The sequence below is a fragment of the Sceloporus occidentalis genome, unplaced genomic scaffold (genome assembly GCF_023333645.1).
Source record: "Sceloporus occidentalis isolate IW3139 unplaced genomic scaffold, rSceOcc1.0.p SCAF_5, whole genome shotgun sequence".
In the NCBI taxonomy this organism is placed as follows: domain Eukaryota; kingdom Metazoa; phylum Chordata; class Lepidosauria; order Squamata; family Phrynosomatidae; genus Sceloporus; species Sceloporus occidentalis.
Window position 1 is genome coordinate 119,096,066 of NW_028316985.1, and position 20,373 is coordinate 119,116,438.

Sequence of the window (20,373 nt, forward strand, 5' to 3'; positions counted from 1 at the left end):
CCCAGAAATGAACTGGTAGTCATTCAGTGAAGCTGTTTCAACAAGGAAAGGAAGTTATATGCTCCCTTTAACTGGCCCCAGTCAGCATTCTGGCCATTATAACCCATTGAAATTTCCAGTTTCCAAAGGCAGCCCTACGTAGAGTGCATTGTACATTGCAAAGAAACCTGACAATACATCTTGTACGGGTATAGTGCTTCTTAATATTTTATTATTTATCTATTTACGGTATTTATACCCTGCCCTTCAGCCCTAAAGGCTCTCAGAGCGGCTTACAATTGTTACTTTAATTAGACGGTTGCCTGCCCTCAGGCTTACAATCTAAAAATCTAATATCCAGGTAACAAAAACATGAAACCTGAGGAATAGCAGATAAATTCAGTTTGGCTGGGCCTATTTTGTCTATCAACTGGGATGAAATGAATGGCTGGGCCTGAGAACCTTATGGGTAACTTGCTTCACCATACATTGTGTATGATACCTTCAGAATGGCTTCCAATGTGAAGTTTACTATCAATCGTAACAGAAGTCGGCGTTAGTGGAAATCTTTACTCAGTCCCTTTCTATATTTCATGCTTCCCGTGACAGAAACTGGGCTTGGTTCCCAAGCAAGCACCTGGCTTTCATTCAAGGCTTTTGAACGTTGGCAGCATTCTGGGTGTGATGAACAGACTTGTAAAGTAGAAAGAAATGACTAGTTTTGTCAATTTGCTTGGCAAAGGTCGGCAGGAGGAGAGGTATGGAAAAGACTGAACAAATATTCTTGCTCCTGTGCCTCCCCATATCTAGAGTTTAAAAGTCTTGGAGATGTATAGCAGGGATACAGCCATGTCTCTGGGACTCTAGACTCTAGAAATTCTGGTTTTAACAGTAATCTATAATCAATAATCTATAGCAGTGACAGCCTCTATTCCTTGGCACAGATTCCTTATCATTGGGACTACTATCAGGATGTGCTTCTTGTTACTTAGCCCTGGCACAAAATGGAGGGCATTTTCTGAAACCCCTCCAGAGAAGGAGGTTGAAATGTAGGACGCGTCCTGGAAAAAGGAGGACGCCAGGTCGTCTCTGGTTAGAAGAAGCCTGAACGGTTCCAACTGCCACTGCGCAGACTCCACAATTTGAAAAAAAGTTAAGGAGGGGGAAGGGGCGGGAGAGCGCACGCGCGCAACTAAAGGGAGAGCACGTGACCTCCCCGGTCGCTAGGCGACGACCTGGCCCCGCCCACTCCCTACAAGCGGCTCTCTTTACTCCCCCCTCTTTTTTTCTTTCTTTCCAACATGGCCGTTGACGTCATCGGAGTGACGGGGCGAGGCGTCCAATGAGAGAGGCGGAGGCAGCGCAAGGGGCGGGGCTCGCCTGGGGCTTTGCTTGCGTGGCGGAAAGAGTGCAGCGGATTGGCTGAGAGGGAGCGGCAAAGGAGGAAGTGGACATGGCGGCGGCGGCGGCGCTGGGCAGCCGCTGCTCCTCTCGTTCTCGGAGGCCGCGCTCTTTCTCCTAGTCGGCCATGGCGGGACCCCCGAGGCTGCGGCCGCTCCCCTGGCTGCTCCTGGCCCTCTGCGTCTTCCTCTTAGCCGCCGCGGCGGCAGCAGAGCCCGAGAAGGAACGGGAGGCCCCGCCGCCGCCGCTGCTTCCTCAACAGGAGCAGCAGAAGCCCCCGCCGCCCCAACAGCAGCAGCAGCAGCTCCAGCAGCCTGAGGAGCGGAGGCCGGAGCTGGGCCGGGCAGAGGTGAGCGGAGCTTCGCATGACAGCACTTGCCCATAGGGAATAATAGAATACACTCCTCCCTCCATATTCTCTGGGAACACCTGGGTCCTCCAGTGCAACTCTATGGTCCCATTGAAAGACCTAGAGATTCCTAGAGAGAACACTCCACTGGGCATTTGTGGGTCCTATGGGCAAGTGCTGTCATTGGCTTTAGTACGTCCCTCGCTCCGTTGCCTTTAGGATCCATTGGCCCACAGGTCCCATCATCCCCAGCCCACGGGACCGTTTGGGAACTTGAGTGGGGGCTTACCAACATCCCCCAAAAAGCAGGCTGGGCATAATGAGCCCCAAGGATATGGAAGCCCTTGGGCTGGGAAGGGTTAACTGGGTGTGATGAGGATGATGATGGGAGCTGCAGTCCAGCGACCTGCGCAGGGCCTCATCACCCACCCGGACTTATCTGGTGATCCAAAATGGTTTTAGGTGTTGCAGGCACGAAAGAGACACTGGCTTCAAAAGCATTGGTCCCAAACTGGCCCCTTTAAGGGATTTTGGACTTCAGCTCCTAGAATCCCAGACTACTGGCCAACATGGCCCAGGCTTCTGGGAGCTGCAGTCCAGAATGCCTTAAAGGGTGCAGTTTGGGGACTGCTGAGTTAAGGGCTGCCCTGTGCAGGTTGTGGGGAGGACAGGAACTCACACGCACTTCGTTGTGTGCCCAGGTTTCAACCAAGGTGATTGTTGTTGTTGTTGTTGTTGTGTGCCTTCAAGTATCAGTGCTGAGCTACACAGACCGACAGCCTGACTCACTACGAAGTCTGGCTCACTCTGTACCATCCTCTAATTTGGCAGGTGCCTCCTTGCACTGGGATGAGTTGGGTTGGTAAAAGATAGGGAAGGAACACCTTCACAGCATGGCTTGTAGATGAGAGATGGAAGGGAAGCATAAAAACATATTGTCACAATTGGAGAGCAGCCCTAATTTCTAATGTGTTTTGGAGTTACTCTGGAGATACTTTGGAGATACTTGGCTGTAGCATACAACACTAAAGAAGTGTTGGATTAGCACCTGCCTGATTATGCTTGCAAAGAAATGTGAACTTCAGGACCAAGGGCTTACTTAGGGCAGGAGCCCAGCATCCTAACTGTGCTTTGCAGCATACAGAGAAGTTTCTGGCTTTTTGTGCCCTCACCCTTCCATGTATCTGCATATCTGTCACTTGTAGAGACCACTTTTTGTGTTTGAGAAAATGGCCTCTCTGCATTAAATTTTAATATAATAATAATAATAATAATAATAATAATATAGATTTATTTGTATCCCACCCAATCACAGGGACTCTGGGCGGCTAATAGCAGTAAGGAAATACAATACAGGAAATACAATAAGATACAAATAATCCCTTCCCAATCCCCTAACCAATATTAAACAAAACAAAATCAGTAAACGATATAAATACAATGGCAATCAAATGGAAATATAAAGGCATTACAAATCAGTGAAGTTCATAAATAATCCTTTTCCCAGTCCCTCAACACTTAGTGGATCAGGAAGTGCAACTGTCTCAGAACTGGAAAAACCTGGTTGCTACCTACTTATATCCACAAAGATAGCTTAAGGGAAACCTTTTTCATTTAGTTTGCCTTAATTAGACTACTTGGACTGTTCCAGGACATGTCGCCAGATACTTTCCACTCCTCCTCCCTTCTGTGAAGGAAGTATCTTCCACTCCAGGATGTCCCTACTATCTTTCAGGTTTCTGTAAAGAGAAGGCTTAAAGTAGACAGTGTATTCTGGGAGCTATGAACAGAAGAGTGATTCATAACTCCAGAAACAAAAGCCAGCCCATACAGCGATGGTATGCTGTTTACTGCTGTAACTTGAAATATGTAAAGGGGAAGAAAAAAACTGTTCTCTAGATGATCAAAAAGGAGTTAAGGGAACAGTATTTAGTCCTGAAGAGAAGAGAACAAACAGCATTTAGTCCTGAAGAGAGAGGTACCAAGCTCTACATCTTTGCTGGATCCCTATATTAGCTGAACTGTTTAAACAGAAATGCACAGAGTTGGTCTGCGCTTGAAAAGAATATGTGGGCCGGAACAGACAGGCCAAAATAAAGCTGCTTCAGGGCACTTTGGAGGTATGCTGTTTAAATAACACACACATCTTAAGAGGCCAGAAGCTGCGCTAAAGCTGTGCTCTAGTCCTTAGGACTGGGCCATGGCTTTGGCATGGCTTCCGGCTTCTTAGCACGCATGCAGCATTCAAACGTCGTAACTCCAAAGTGACCCGAAGCAGCTTTATTTTGGCCTGTCTGTTTGGGCCCTGATTTGTCTTTACTTAGAGAGAGTTTGCATTCTTACATAAGCTGTGTAAGGAGTGGCTTTAAGAAGTCATTGTTTCAAAGTGGGAGGCCAAGGATCTTTGTTTCTGTCCATCACTGACAGGGCTAAGAGAAAAGACGGACAAGATAAAAAAAACATGACACTGAACAGTCTGATGGTGTGGTTGTGTGTAATGAACAGTCTGCATTGTGCATCAGAACCAGTGTTGCCAACAAGCCTCAAAGATATTCCCCGGAATGTTTTACCAAAATCCCCAGAATTCCCCAATATTTATTATTATTATTCAGTCAAAATCCCTGGAAAGTAATTAATTAAATTGGCAACACTGATCAGAACCGTTGTATGTAACCTTATTTTGTATCAATTATTCATAAGATGTTCCCCCTGTGGATTTCATATTGAAGACATTCTTACACCATTCCTTAATTGACCTGTGAGCAGGACTGGATTATTAAAGAGTGATTGATACAACTAGACTTGGAGTGAGGGAGGATTGGCTTGATATTCTTGAAGGTGTACAAGATTTTGGCGACATCTCTTTCACAATTGGTCATGTATGTATTCCATTATGAGAAAGTATCACAGGAATTGCCCAGTTCCTTATTCTTCAACTATTTCATGCCTTTGCTATCTGTCTTCTAGTAGTGGTTTGTTTTGTTTTGTTTTGTCTCTTAATAACTGCTGTGTGGCAATAGTAAGTCAGCATGGATGACTTTCCCAGTAGGTAGATATGCTGATGGGGGAAGGTTATCTTGCAGAATTTCTGATTATCAGGGAGTTACCAAAAATGCAGGAGTCCTGCCTGGGATCTAGACATTTTTATAGGAGTCAAAGATTGTTATCTTGCGGTTTCTCTGTTTCTCCCATATTCCTTTCACCTAGGGCATCTGTTTCAACCTGGGAACTCTGGGGTTTTTTGACGTCCAATCCAGGTCTCAGTGCACGTTGCAACAAATACCACTGTAGCTACAGCAAATACAATTATTGCTTAAAATGTGAAGCAGTTCTAACAAACATAACCGGTACAGATCTGTTTCTGAGACTGAATGAGATGCACAGCTTGGAAATCAAAATTTTGCAAGACTAATGCTCCAGTGCCTGCAGTTAAGATGCTAACCCAAGCCAGGTATCTCAGAGCACTATATCTCTCAGCATCCTTGAAGGCTGGATATTTTTAAGAGGCTTTCCTGATGCATGGCAGTTCAGATTTTAGTGGCATAGAACTTTAGATAAAACATGTATTATATAAAACTCTGTATTTCTATTGATAACTGGCTCATCAATGTTCTCTTGAACAATTTCCATGTTCATAGGATGTAGTAATACTTTGTGAGAATTTCAGCTCATCGGTATATTGTTGATAGACTACTCATGTCAGGATAATATTGGTAACAATATCTCATGTAAAGTCACACTGATCTTTAACGCTCTTGACTTGTTCAGTTGTAGTGAACTAGGAACCATGGTGTAATTCTCATATGTTTTTCTGCCTGTTCAACAGCTCTTCCAACACAGTTAAAATGTTTTTGTAAAATAGAAAATGTTGATTATTACAGCAAAGATGAACAACTGCTTAAGACTGGAAGCTACCCTTATTCTCCCCCTCCCCTGAACTTAAAAGGCTCTACTCCCTAGTGGTCCCTTCTGAGCTGTTTTATGGCCCAAACAGACTTTTTCATCAAACAGGAAGGAAACTGGAAGTTATGTTTTATCTCCTGTTTAAGTAAAAGGCCTCTGAGCCTTAAAAAAGAAGCTAGTGAGAAGGGATGGTACCCTTGGGGAGAGCTGCATGTAGCCCACAGGTCACACTTTCACCCAACCCTGGATTAAAGGAACATTGGAATAAAATGCTTCATTAATGCAGCTAGAATGCAAAAGGGTTAACCTCTTTCTTTTGATCCATAAGATTTAGGCAGAAGATAAACCAGTATTCCTTTAGAACTGCATAAGCAATGTACAAAGTTCCTACTTAAGGAAAGGACTTACAAGAGAGGAAGTCACAGAGGTATAAACTTGTTTCTCTTTCAAAATGGATATGAATTGAAGCATCTATGCCCCCTCAAATAGTTTCAACATGCCATAAATGATCTGTCTGGAAAGATAAATGGCAAGTAGTTACACAAACTGGAGAAGTTGCCATAAGCAATATTGTTATGTTCAAAACCAACTTTTCCTGTTCTTGAGCTCTACTTTTACTGGTGTTTGAGTCATCAGTGACAAAGGACTGGCAGGGTAAAACATGTTCTGCATGCTAGCTGAATGTGTGTGTGTGTCTTGTAAAATTAACTTACATTTTAAAATTTTCCACTACATATTTCGTGTCTTCTTTTTTTTTTTTAAGAAGAAGAACTTAGTTGCCTTAATTCACCTACACTTGCATGGGTACATGCTATTTTCGTAAGATAGATTAAAGGGTAGTGTATACATGTTTGAGCAGTTTTACAGTTTTCAGTTGAGTATTCCTTATCCTAAATACTTTGGACCTGTAGTGCCACTGGCAGAGACGACCTTGGCCCAGCAGTAAGGGCCATGAGGGAGGAGGAGGAGAGGGGAGGAAAGCCATCACTGTCAGAGACCACCAGCAAGGGCCTCGAGGAAGGAGGAGAGGAGAGCCATCACCACTGCACAGATGGAGAACAAGGCAACACTTGACAGCATTGAATAAGGGGAGAAAGATCTGAAGGGAGCTTAAACTGGAGATGAGATGACTTGCAGAGGGATTGACTGGAGGAGACTTGAGAGGACTACAGAGGGGGATGTTCTGAGGTGGAAGGATTGAAATGGAAAAGAAGGGAGTGAAGGGGAAAGCCTGAGGTGGGTGACATTGGTGAAGGATCTTTCAGAGACAACAGGAGTGACACCACAACTAATGTATGTTAGTACTGCAAGAACTCCACACCAAGAAAACCCTCAGATGACACAATCCAAAATAAAACAAAATGCATGATTAGGGCACAAAGGGAGAGCTAAAATGCCAGAGGACAATTACAAATAGTGATGTGGGAAAGAGCACAACAGAACACAATAATATGGTAAACCATACAGCAGACCTATCCAGAAATGAAAAGCAGTTTTGAAGCCATGCTTCACATGTTATAGGTAGAAAAATTGGTTGTTGAAATTATATGATTTAGCAGAAATGGATAAATTGACAAATTTGAGATAAGACATTAGATGGTTTTAAAGTATTGAAACCAATCATTGAATATATGAGAAAAAGTTGGGGGAAGTTGGTAGTTTTATGTTTAGGTTTTGAAGAATAGCAGATCAAACTATTATGTAGAAGTATTGACTATTAATACTTCTACATAATAAATATTTTGACTTAGAGGAAGTAGAAATATTCAACAACTATCATTATTAGCAAGTTAGAAGTTGTATATATTCCTGTGGCTATGTTTGTGATTGGTAGCAGATTGTAATTGGATGTAATTAGATATAGTTAGGTTAATTTTGTCTGGTGTTTATAATTTTACCTTGTATGTTGTTTTATATTATTTATGTGTTAATGAAAATAACTTTCAAAAAGAAAACTGCCAGAGTACAGTCTACTCAAAGTCTAAAGTACAAATCATCTTCATACTTCAATTTTCAATATACTACCTTTGAAGATAAAATCAGGGTAGGTAACTAAAACTTTAAATGTTAACAAGACTGTGCAGGCCAAAGGAAGATACGCCAAAGTAGTTGCAGGGCTTGAGATCAGATCTGAAGTTAACATTTGTGAGCAGAATACAAAAAGTGATGTTTGAAATGCTCCAGTGGAGTGGTAGTTTGTTGACCAGATTTGAGGATCCCAGTGGGATGTAATAAAGAACGTTGCCCTCTTGAATCCAGATAAGTGGCCAGTTTTCACCTAGCCCTGGATGTTATTGGTAGACTTTGGGCCAATTACTGTCCCCACTAAACTACGTCACAAATGCATTGTGACATGAAAATGGGATAATCTTATCTCTCCTGCATTAAGCGAATTGAAGGAATAAACTGGGGTATAAATGTAATTTAAAATATTAAGTAAAGATGTAAAACATTAGTACTGTGTTCTGATGTATGCAAACTTAGCTGTGGAAAACCTCCATATATGTTATTTCTGTTGAAATTGCAGTCTACTCTCAAAGTATATTGCTGTTCTCTAAAAAATAAAATTTTATACAATAACAACCCACATTCTTAAATGCTTGGATTGGTAGTTGGTACTTAGAAAGCAAAATAGTACCCTGTTCAGTGTCAAAAACCTAACACATTTATTGTGGCCTTTAAGTTGCCACTAGCATCTGGCACAGCACCAACAGACATGGCTGTTCTTCTGATACGTATTTGTAGATCTTCAACCCATCTGTCAGCTAGTGTAATTAACAGCTTGTTACCATGAAGGATTTCTCTTAAATGTACGTTTCTCTTGAGTAGCCTTACCCTTGGGAAGAGACAAATAAGTCCTTTTTGAAAAGTCCTATGCAGAAGCTAACATTTTAGTAGAAGCTTCTTTCTGAATCATGCTGAAGTGCTAGAATTATTGAATTATATATACAGCAGTGACAACCTAATTGGCAGATGTATTGCATTTGAGTAGGAAAATGGGGAAATCTCTAAATTTGTGTTGTAGTAATAGCTATTTTAGCTATGTTAGAGGTCACAAAATATGGTGTGGCTTTTATGTTCTCTAGAACTCTTCAATGGAGAATACGAGAAAGGCTTAGGGAGGAAACGGGTTGATACTGAAGACACAAAGTGGGAGAAGGCTATAGGGCCCGAACAGGCAAGCCAAAATAAAGCTGCTTCGGGTCAGTTTGGAGGTATGCTGTTTATATGACACACACATCTTAAGAGGCCAAAAGCTGCGGCAAAGCTGTGCTCCAGTCCTTAGGACTGGAGTGTGGCTTTGGTGTGGCTTTCGACCTCTTAGGACGCACGCATCATTTAAACAGCACATTTCCAAATGACCCAAAGCAGCTTTATTTTGGCCTGTCTGTTCGTGCCCAGAGATCTCCAAATTAGTCTCTACTGGGTATTGTGATGGTTTTCCTCTTTGGAAAATATAAGGACATTTATATGCTAAAAGGTAGAGTGACTTGGAAAGAAACAGCTAAATCTTTTTCTTTTCAGAAAGGGCCCACCCCTGTTGCTCCAGTTCATTCTGTTAGTGAAGATTCTCCAGAGAAGACTAACCTAGGATTTATCCATGCATTTGTGGCTGCCATATCTGTCATTATTGTCTCGGAACTTGGTGATAAGACTTTCTTTATTGCAGCCATCATGGCAATGCGTTACAACCGCTTAACAGTGCTGGCTGGGGCTATGCTTGCCTTAGGGCTGATGACATGTTTATCAGGTTAGTACTATGATATCTCTGTCCTGAAATGTATGAATTAAAGGCACACTCCATGAGGAGGTGGTACATATGTAAGGGGGAGAGCAGCCCCTAACCAAAGATTGCTTTTGATGTTTCTATATTACGGCAGTTTCTGCTGCGAAAGAGACAGGTCACAACAGTTCACAGAAGCAATAATTACTACAAACTGTCAGCATTTTGCTAGTTCATGTAGTTTAAACAAGTAAGCATGACCAGTGTTCCTTAGTGATGTTAATATTTTAAAATTATTATTATTATTATTATTATTATTATTATTATTATTATTATTATTATTATTATTATTGAAAGATGATATTTTGATCTTTCAGAGTGAGGTCAGTAGTGTATTTATTAATAGCAGCAGCCTTTTTTATCTGACACAAAGAAGCGACTACTTTAATTACAACATTTGACATCCAAATAGTAAATTTGATAATTGTACTGGAAGGATTTCACTGTAACACAGGGCATGAATACAGACATATCTAATCAGGTAATTTCAAACAGTCAGGTGGAAAAGGTATGTTGAACAAGAAGTTGCAAAGGTACTCATTGTGTAAATTTGATTTAAAACATTTTTCTGAAAATGGAGAATCATGTTCTATCTGCTAATCAAGGGCGGGTTATAGACCGCCGCTTTGCGGCGGTCTCCCACTGGCGCCATTTGCTCCGTGAGGGAGCCGCAGCAGCCACACCGCGCGACTCCTGCGCGGAGCAAAAAAGAAGCTCCATTTTGGAGTTTCTTTTTGCGGCGCCTCTATGACGTCGCGAAGCGCCTGGGGCGGACTCGCGACATCATAGACGCCGTGCGACGTCCGGACGCACAGGGCGCCGCCATCTTGTACGTATTCTATACGTACTAGGGTTAGGGGGGTGCGGAAGCACCGCCCCTTCCTAACCCTAGTACGTATAGAATACGTACTAAATGGCGGTGTGTAACCCACCATGGAGAAGTTTTTTTCCCTTATACAAAGCTGGAAGATTATGAATTGTGTAAATTAACTTTCTGATTTATATGACTTAATGGATCTAACAACACAGTAGTAATTTGTCTGTTTAGCTCAGTGGTTCCCAAACTTTGGTCTTCCAAATGTTTTGGACTTCAAATCCCAGATGCCCCAGTCAGATTGGCCAACAGTCTGGAATTCTGGGAACTGACATCCAAAACAATTGGAGAATAAAAGTTTGGGAACTACTGATTTAGCTGAATGACTATAGAATGAATTATTTCATGCTTTATGTAAGATTGCTCAAATGAAAAATTTCGTCTCTGTGCTGTGAGAATATAAGATGTCAACCCAAAATTTATATAGACAATTTTGTTCCCAAAGCTGCTGCTGAATTTTGGTGATGTAATGGTAAAACAGCTAGGAAATTCTGGAAGTAGTAGTCTAAAAAAAATACTTTTCTAAGCTTTGATGAATACAGAGGTGGCAAAGTAAGTTGCAAGCATGAAGAGAGCAAAATCCAGTTCGTACATCAATAGGTCTCTTATGAGACTGGTGTGCTGCATCAAATCCAGAACAGCTGGCAAGATAGAGAATGAAAAGAAAGTATATTCTGGAAAGCTTCGATTGATTGCCCTGTACTGGAAGATATTAAGAATTCCTAAATATAATGGCTAATGTAATGTTCATTTATCAGTTTGCAAGTCAAAATTTGCTAGGCAAAGAAAATGAGCATGTTCTATTTCACACATAACTTGATATTTGCTTTTATATTTTTAGTTTTATTTGGCTATGCCACAACTGTGATCCCCAGAGTATACACCTACTATGTATCAACAGCACTCTTTGCCATTTTTGGCATCCGAATGCTTCGAGAAGGCTTGAAGATGAGTGCAGACGAGGGTCAGGAAGAGCTTGAAGAAGTTCAAGCAGAACTCAAGAAGAAAGATGAAGAAGTAAGTTAAAAGTGAATGCACTGCAAAACACCTTGATGAAATCATGGAGCTAAGGGAGTGCCAGTGGCTGCTTAGCCTTTTTTTTCTTTTTCTTTCTAGGATTGGTACAGTGGAAGCATAATTGAACCTAATAACCTGCCTTCACTACTTTGGATAATAGTTATGTAGCAAAATAATGTCCAAACATGTGACAAGGATATTCTTGCTTTGGTTTAGTGATCATCATACATAGAACCTATACATAGCCTATTGTGCTTTATGAAATAAGCACACAATCTCTCTAGGATTGTTACTTTTACCCTGATTATGCTGCAGTGTTTGTATGCAAAGAACCATTAAATTGACAAAACAACTAGGATAAGCAGTAGATCAATCTTGGGGTCAGGGGTGGCAAGACTTGAGTGCCTGCAAAAATGGTAGGAGAGGGCTATGTATTGCCATCCCTTAGTTTGGATACATTCTGTTTCCACCTTGGAATGGTAAAAGGAGAAATATTTAACTTGTGAGTAAAATGAGTTCTCTAAAGAACTTTGCAATTACAGGTCTAATCTCATCATTGCAAGATTTTAAAAGAAAAAATATATATACATGTGCAAAGCAGGAAAAAAAGGAGGTGGGGGGCTGGGTTCATTTGCATTGTGTGGAAAACAAAGACCAAAAACAAGGAAAAGTAATGTGGAAATAAGTGTTTGAATAGCTTTATTGCTACCACTATAATCACATTAAAGATATTGCATGATTACAGTGCAAAAGCACCCTCATGCTGTAATCTCCTAAACCTAGAATTTCCAGTGATTCAGGATTCTTGAAATCTGTGCTGTTTTAATTTTGGAATTGATGGTTCTGTAGATAGTTGTTTTATCCTGCATCAATGGCTCCTGTGAAATGGAAGATCACTTTGCAAGAATTGTTTACATAAATTAGTAAATTAACACCTCACCAAATTTAGAGAAACAAGCCTCATTCTTCATGAAGCTGGAAGGTCCGTGACATAACAGAAGCAGGGAGAAGCGTTCATGACATGCCCAGTCACACCACGTTGACCTCGCAATAATACTACTGTAGCACTAAAGCAATCTGCACTTGAGCAATTGCGTGAATGTAGTGATATTGGCAGTTATTGATTCATATCTCTCATTAATGCGAAATTTCATGATAATGGAATGACAACAGATCAGCAATGGATGAATGGTGATGTTGTGCAAAAAGGGGAGGAATCATAGGTTGCAATTCCACTCTAGTTCCATCACTAGTGCCTTGTGCAGTTATCTCCTTAGTAACTCAGAGTTGTTAATACAGTGGACCCTTCCCAGAATCCTGAATCCCTTCTGGACCTCCCAAGTAAGGAAAATCCCGCGTATGGTGGAGCCTCATTAAAAATAATGTGGCTCATGCCCGTGGCATGGTGTAGTGCACATGCCATGGGCACACATCCTATTACTTCTTCCGGGGTGCACCATGGCTTCTTCTTTAGTGGCTTTCAGCATATGCTGAAAGCCACGTATATCACGCCTGCGAATGACACGGGCACACTGTACAGATTAACCACTGTATGTTTCCAGTTCCCATTGTTTGCTAATATTATTATTATTATTAACCTTTATTTATAAAGCACTGTAAGTTTATTAACCCTAATGTCTTCCTTTTGTTTTTAGTTGCAGAGAACAAAACTGTTAAATGGGCCTGGAGATGTGGAAACAGGAACAGGCCCAGCTATACCTCAAAGGAAATGGCTGCATTTTATTTCTCCAATTTTTGTACAAGCTTTCACTTTGACATTCTTAGCAGAATGGGGTGATCGTTCCCAGTTAACAACAATAGTTCTGGCAGCAAGAGAGGTGAGTACACCTGTTTAAGAGATGTCCACTGTCAGAGCACAGAGAGACAAATTCTGAAGTTCTGATTAGATGTAGACAATTTAATGATTGCACCAAGGGACAAAGCTTAAATGTTCTTACTTTCTTCTCCTGGGTTCTTGCCTACAATGCATATGCTTTTACAGTTGGCCCTCCACATTTGCCCGAGTTAGGGGAACAAGACCCCTGCGAATGTGGAAAAACTGCAAATAATCTGCTTGCCCCCCACATGGCAGCCATTTCCAGGTTTAGGGGGCTCGAGGCAGAGCACTGTTCCCTTCCTCTGGCCCCTCCTGCCCTGGAAAGTCTTTGCGGCTCAGGGTTTAATATTCGCAGATAACCAAAACTGCAAATGTCAAACCCAAGAATGAGGAGGGCCGACTGTAGTCTGTTTTTGAAATCATATTAATAGTACGTATCTTGTGGTATGTAATTTCATGTGCTTTTTAAGCTCTTTTGAGCAATAGCAGGAACTGCAATTAACAAACTCTGGCCCCTATTCAGCATATTTTCAATGTAGTGTAAATATCCACATATGGACCTTGCATTCTTCTGATTGATATACCACCAACAACAACCCAACTTATTTTAAAGCTGTGAAGCAGCCTTCTTGGTATCCAGTTGATGATTCTGGTGCTGAAGCTGCTTTATTCACCGTTCTAGTTTTCCAGTTTGGCTTATATACAGAATGCTTTGTAATGTTGGGTTCTTCTGCCAGCATTCTTGGCAGCAAAGGAGAAAATATTATGTGATAGCATCATCAGTTACTTCATTGCAACAAGCACCTGGGCATGTTTTGCTTGTTGGGCAATGTTATAACCATAAAGAGCCAAATAGCAAAGGAAAAGATAAGCACAAAGAAGAGGATGGGTCTGTTAACAAGGGCCATTTGGAAAGTAATGCAAGGGTGATCAAACTTAGTAACTTTTGTCATTTACTTTTTGAGAATTTATCTTAGTAGGGAATAAAACCTGCTAAGCTGATTAAACAAAATTAGGGCAATGAGTACCTGAACATAGTGGTGCCTGATTGGAAAGCAGATAAAAATATCTCACTGCAGTTCTTTAAACAGAATGTTGTTGCTGCAGACTTAAGTAATGCATCTTTTGCATCCTTCTGTTGTCAAGCAGTTGTATCGTTGCATCAGTATCATACAGCCTGAGTTCCTGAAATTTGTTTGCTGTGCTCCATAGAAGAGTTGTACAGATATTCCAGTGGGTTCTTTTCTAAGCTGTTTTTTTATTCTTAAACCAAAGGTGAAGGGATATTCCCTTCATATTCCCACTGAAACCTCTATCTGTTCTTGTATTGAAGGAAGGACAATAGGGGGTTCTAGGCAAGGAGCATGTATGCATGATGTGTTGCTCTGTGTGAGGGATAGAAAACCTGGGATACTGGAGCTGTTGTTGAACTACTTCTCTCTTCATCCCTAGCGATTGGCTAGGCTGGGGCTGATGGGGAAATGGAGTGCTGCAGCACTCCATTGGTTCCTTGGTCATACTAAATATGCCTATGGTCGGCTGTGTCTCCAGGCATGAATTTTCTTCCTCCTGATCTCCAGTTTTAACTTACTTCATCCTAGTTTGTTTATTCCTTCAGTAACACTCCTGTTGCTTTTTCTTACTGCTTCTCAACCCTTATAGTTTTAACCTTTGGGGAAATACTCTGTGATATTTGTAGGTCATCATAGGTGCTCATGTCTTTGGGCTACTACTGAATTTACCCTGATTAACGATACAATTCTGTCACATTGATGTAATTGAGGTTTACTTTGGACAAGGGTTGCAGACTTAAATACACCTACCTACATACCTGTCCTGCATTTTCAAGTACTTTAAAAGCTGGCAGCAGGTTTTGTCTGGATCCTAGGCCTAAACTGTTGATTTTTAATCTGTGTTTTGTGAAGTGGTGACTACATGTGGCTTCCAGGCAGGCCCATATCAAGACCTGGCAGACTACTGTTGTGCATGCACACAGAGGTACTTCAGAATTATTTCAGGTGCTGTGGGATGTGAACTTTTTTTCTATATATTTATATATCCATTGAGGGAGAAACCTACCTATTTCTCGAGAACTGAACCTGGCTGACAAGGCAATATGGCAACCCTAGCATAGAATACTACTGCCCTGCACATGCGTGTGGTACACACACATACACACTTACTTCTGGATTACTTGGGTTTTTGTAACTGTGTCCCCAGGTGACTTCAGCAACAGGTGTCAGGTACAGCCACCCATGCAGAACCTTTTCCTACCGTTCTCTAATGGTCTTGGTTAATGACTGCTGCTACTGCTACAATCACCTGGCTGCCCCTGAATAGATGATGGTTGTCTCACAGGTTGCTATGTATCTTGGACCCTGTTAAGCAATTAGACCAGCTTTTTGATTGGCCTTCTGTTCCTGAAACAGAAGTGGGTACTTATAAATGGGCTGGAAAAGCACTTTTTTTGCATCATTTCCCTGCTGTGCTTTTGTCAGACCATGAAAACACTTGCACAGTAATATCAACCTAGTTATTAATGCTCACTTTGATTTAGTTGACAGTATTCTCTGCACATTGTTTTATCTGTGCATACCTTTTGAAATCATCAATATTTCCCAATACTGTTAAGGCCTGCAGGTTTTGAATTGCACTTAAAAGTCTATTCTGTGTATTTCTGTAGGATCCCTATGGTGTGGCAGTAGGTGGAACAGTTGGACATAGTTTGTGTACTGGCCTGGCAGTGATTGGAGGACGAATGATAGCACAAAAAATCTCTGTTCGGACTGGTAAGTGTTCTTTTTATTGGAAAAGCAGCTTGTCTAATGCTTATAGATTGAAACAGAACATGGGGAATATGCAAGTTCAGAGACTGCTTTGCAGCCAAAAGCAATCTGTATACATGGGCTCTAAGAAACATCCCTGCAATATATCTATAATAATAATAGAATGTGTGAGTGTCTCTGGTAGCTATAAGCCATTGGGACATTATCTTGTAAGACTCAGCATTTCAGTGTGTTGACAATTGTTCAAACTACAGTGCCAAGTTTCAGGTTGAAATTCCTTGCTGAAAATAAAAAGATAGCTTGCCATAACTCATTAGACAATATTGCTACTCAGATTGTTGAGACAGCAAAATAGAGGGATATGACACTTCTCTAAGGCCTGTTACAGACTGCCAAAATAAAGCTGCTTCGGGTCTCTTTGGAGGTATGCTGTTTAAATGATGCATTCATCCTAAGAATCTGGAAGCTGCACCAAAGCTGCCCTCCAGTGCTTAGGAATGGAGTGTGGCTTTGGCGCGACCTCCGGACTCTTAGGACCCATGCATCATTTAAATAGCATACCTCCAAAGAGACCCAAAGCAGCTTTATTTTGGCAGTCTGTAACAGGCCCAAGATTCCTGAGGTTTAAATAGTATGGGAAACAAAGGGTTTAATTCCTGAGGGGTCAAGCAAGAACAACAAGAGACCCCATGAACTTTTTTTGGCTATTAGATGCAGACCCAGGAAGTATGAAGTATACTTCAGTTAATATCAAGTATATAAGAGGGGGAAACTACCCTGTATGAACACTCAAGAATTCACCTGTGCTTCTTCTGTGTATTCCAGTGACAAAATTTAATGTTGAGTTAAACAAGTGGTTCTCAAACCTTTTAGCCTTGTGACCCCACTTTGCATCTACATGAGGATGTCACACACACACCACTGAACATAGTTTATGAATAAAAATGTTTTATTTGCTTAATATGAATTAATGTGTGAGAGAAAGCCACTCGTACACTAAGGGAGCTACCGAGGGTATGTGAGAATCAATGCATGTGTGACTGTGAGATTCGCAGTGTGTATGAATCAGTGTCTGTGAGGGAGGGTGAGAGACCATGACTTGTGTGTGTGTGTGTGTGTGTGTGTAAGAATTAACAATTAACTGGCTAAGAAGCTGTAGGGGAGAAAACAAGCAACAAAAAGCATGCAGCTGAGCATGTATGTGCATCTGAGTGAAAGACAGGCTTGTGTATGTCACAAACAAAGAGATAAAGGAATCCTATGTAGCACCTTTTGAAACTGAAAGAAATTCCTCTCAGCGAAATAGGTCAGCAGGTCAGACAATAAGCATGAATGAATCCCTGCAAGAGTGAGCATATGAAAAAGAGCAAGAGTAACAGTGTGACTGAGTGAGAGAGAACGAGTATACATGTTCCAGTGCTCACGGAGGGCAAAGAAATAAGGTTCTTTGGAAGCTGGTTCCACCAGGCCTCCAAATCTGCTGCCCTTCCAACAACTGCCCAAAGTCATCTTTGTTTGTTCCTCCTGTCCTTGGGCCCTGTTCCAATTGTGTGCCTTACCAGACCAGAGAGCAGTTTGTCAGACACCTCCACCTGTGAGTGGGAGTCTGCAGCTGGCTGGCCAGGGGGATAGAGGTGATGGTATAGGGCAGCAGCAAGCCCAGACACACGCTTTGCTCGCAGAAAGTGGAGTGTTTGCACTGCTTCTCCTTGGCCAAATGATCCGACATGCCATTTGTTTGGGAGCAGAATCACCAAGGTTACTTCTTTAGTGGCCATTACTGGAATTTGGACATTTCATCTTTTCCCCAGTGTTCCTGTTTTTCCACAGATTGAAAATTCTAGAATCATTAAATTTCTACTCATAAACCATGCTTTGTATACATAAAAGGTTGTGGGTTCTTGATGTTTCTAAGTAAACCTGGGGAAAACTGTTGTCTTGGGGAGCTGCTGCTATCCCCAGATCAGCCATTCTTTACCATTTTTACTCTGGAGGAACCCTTGAAATAATTTTCAGATCTCAGGGAACCCACAGTCTACTGCTTTAAAGTGGTTGCCCCCCCTCCAGTCATGACTTCTCATGCAACCCAAAGCCTCCAATGAACCCCAGCTGAGAAACCCTGCTCTAGACAGTATAGAAGAGTGTTTTTAAAGCAGTTTGATGTGGAGATTGGTACTACATTTGTGACCATTAGCTTAAATTATTTATTTCCTGGGAATTCCAAGGACTGGCAGTTGATGACTCATGGGCTGGCACTGGTCTATGGATCAGCATTTTGAGTACCACTGGTGTAGGCAACATTGAACTAGATGGACTGATGGGACATCATGATATCATGGCAGCTTATGGTATTTCCTACATTTTTACCCAAGCAGTCAAATCCACTGTAATAACTAAACATCTATTCCCAAAATTCCTCATTCTTATGTTGACAGTAAGTGATCTTCCCATAACAAAGTGCATGAGGGGAAGTGAAAGATTGCATTTAAAAAATCTGTCTACGACATCCGTTTTCTTCATGTTTGCCTGCCTGGCTGACTTCTCTAGTGTGAACTGTACTGACTTCTGTTAAGAATACAGAAGGCATGAACAGTGAAGAAGCATTTGATACTGTCCTTTCTTGTTTTTGTAGCTATCGGGGAAAATAAGTAGTATGTAGCTATGATACTGCATGAATCAGGCTCTCCTTTACATGATGAACATTACTTGGGAAGCAGGGGTGTTGTCCAAGATGAAACTCAAGGGTGCATTGTTATACATTTGTTCTTTACTTAAGATTATAACTTTTTCTTTTTTTCTCTTGCAGTGACAATCATAGGAGGCATCGTTTTCTTAGCATTTGCATTTTCTGCACTATTTATAAGCCCAGATGCTGGTTTTTAACAAGAGGTTTTCCCCCCCATTACTGGAAAGACAGAATTAGGAGCAACAATTGTATCCTTTCTCCCTGTATATAATAATGTACAGCTATTTAGTCAAACAAGCACTGAAGATGGGATGCTGTAATTTTATATTTGTTTCGGACACTTCATGGACACATTGTGTGCTGGAGATCTACTTCCTCTATATATTTGAAATATGAAAAAATGTTTGCTCAGGTGAACTGAGACCCACCTCCTGAAATGGGATTTGCTACTTTATCTACATATTGCCACTAGCCATTGCTTACAGATCCCCTTTTTGAATGAATTGCTGCTGCCTGTGGCTAGCAGTTACGCCTTATAAAGTGTCTGGTATTAAGGAGAACCTTTTGCCTCTGACCTTGGAACCCAAGCACATTATCCCATTATCAGAAATGAAAATGGAGGTGTTTCGAGCTGCTCTTCAGACTCTCATACACAAAAATTTGTAAATATTTAAATTTGTAACTAATGTGTGTGGGGGAAATCAGGTTATTTTGGTATAGAATGTGCTATTCAAATACACAGTACATCTAGATATTTACCAGATATATCTTTTGGTATTTATGCTAAAATTTGGTTGCATTTCCAGGCTAAAGTACTTAAGTTGTTTATTGTTTTCCTTTAGTATTAATAATATGCTATTTAAGAACATAAATTAGATGTCATCGGATGTAATAACTTTGTTAGCTTAATTCAGAGGATAATACTGTGCAGTAAACCTACTGCTCAGTATGTTTTTACTGTATAAAAAAAGTTGCTTTTTGTTTACCTTCAGTGTCTTTTGAGCAAATTTTTGTTGATTTTTGTTGTTGTGGAAAGGTTGCTACTCCATCTGCATAACTTAATTCAGTCCTCACTTCAGTCTGACTGTTGCAGATTTTGAACAGTTTGTTGAAAATAGACTAAAACCAGTATTTTCAAGTACTGTAACTGCAGTAGTTCAAATGCTAGAAGTAGTGTACACATTTTAAATCTGGAGTACAGCGGCACTAGGAATCAACACACCTTTCCAAAAGTAGTTTTCATGACCCTTTAAATTAAACAGGGGTGTAAGCACACATTTTACAACTCCTAGTTAGAAAGCCGGATTAAGTGGCCAAAGAGAAAATATTACTGTATGTATAACTCATCAGGATGGAGAGATTACTTGAAAAATAAATTTCTTTGTAAAGCTGACCTTAGTCTTTTCTTTTGTTACTGGGGGGGGAAAAACAGGACCTGTAACAGTTTGGTGGTGTAGTGTGTGCCTATTGGTGATTCAAGCCACACTTTGCTTTGCAGTACTCGATTCCATTCCTCTTCTCCCATCACTTTTACATGATCACATGTGTCAGCTATTTTTAGGAGTCCATCTTCATATTTTTCCCAAATACTTTTGTAATTTCTACACACCAGAGAGTTGCCTCAGAGGTGCTTGCTGACACCTGCTTCTTGTGCATGGATGGTGCCCATCTGAGTAAGAAATAGCATTTGGCTTTGAACAGTGAGAAAAATTATTACTGCCAAGCAATAGGATATTAAGAATAACTGAATATACTCT

At 41.1% G+C, this 20,373-nt stretch overlaps 1 protein-coding gene across 2 annotated transcripts; it reads left to right on the forward strand.

Moving 5' to 3' along the window:
- The first annotated feature begins 1,401 nt into the window (after positions 1-1,401).
- Positions 1,402-20,009, forward strand: LOC149312736 (putative divalent cation/proton antiporter TMEM165). Of its 2 annotated transcripts, none has more exons than XM_089525245.1 (6): positions 1,402-1,729; positions 9,158-9,383; positions 11,132-11,307; positions 12,963-13,145; positions 15,828-15,933; positions 18,737-20,009. In XM_089525245.1, the coding sequence occupies exons 1-6, from the start codon at positions 1,508-1,510 to the stop codon at positions 18,811-18,813; spliced, it is 990 nt and encodes a 329-aa protein (XP_089381371.1). In that variant the 5' UTR covers positions 1,402-1,507; the 3' UTR covers positions 18,814-20,009. The 2 variants fall into 2 exon arrangements, with proteins under 2 accessions (XP_089381371.1, XP_089381373.1); XM_089525247.1 differs by lacking the exon at positions 1,402-1,729 and adding an exon at positions 7,548-7,676.
- The last annotated feature ends 364 nt before the right edge of the window (positions 20,010-20,373 follow it).

Bases quoted from the DNA above. Each gene is read 5' to 3' on its own strand.
- LOC149312736 (XM_089525245.1), top strand. From the start codon at position 1,508: ATGGCGGGACCCCCGAGGCTGCGGCCGCTCCCCTGGCTGCTCCTGGCC. The intron at 1,730-9,157 runs GTGAGCGGAGCT...TTTTCTTTTCAG, and splicing joins CGGAGCTGGGCCGGGCAGAG to AAAGGGCCCACCCCTGTTGC. The intron at 9,384-11,131 runs GTTAGTACTATG...TTATATTTTTAG, and splicing joins GCTGATGACATGTTTATCAG to TTTTATTTGGCTATGCCACA.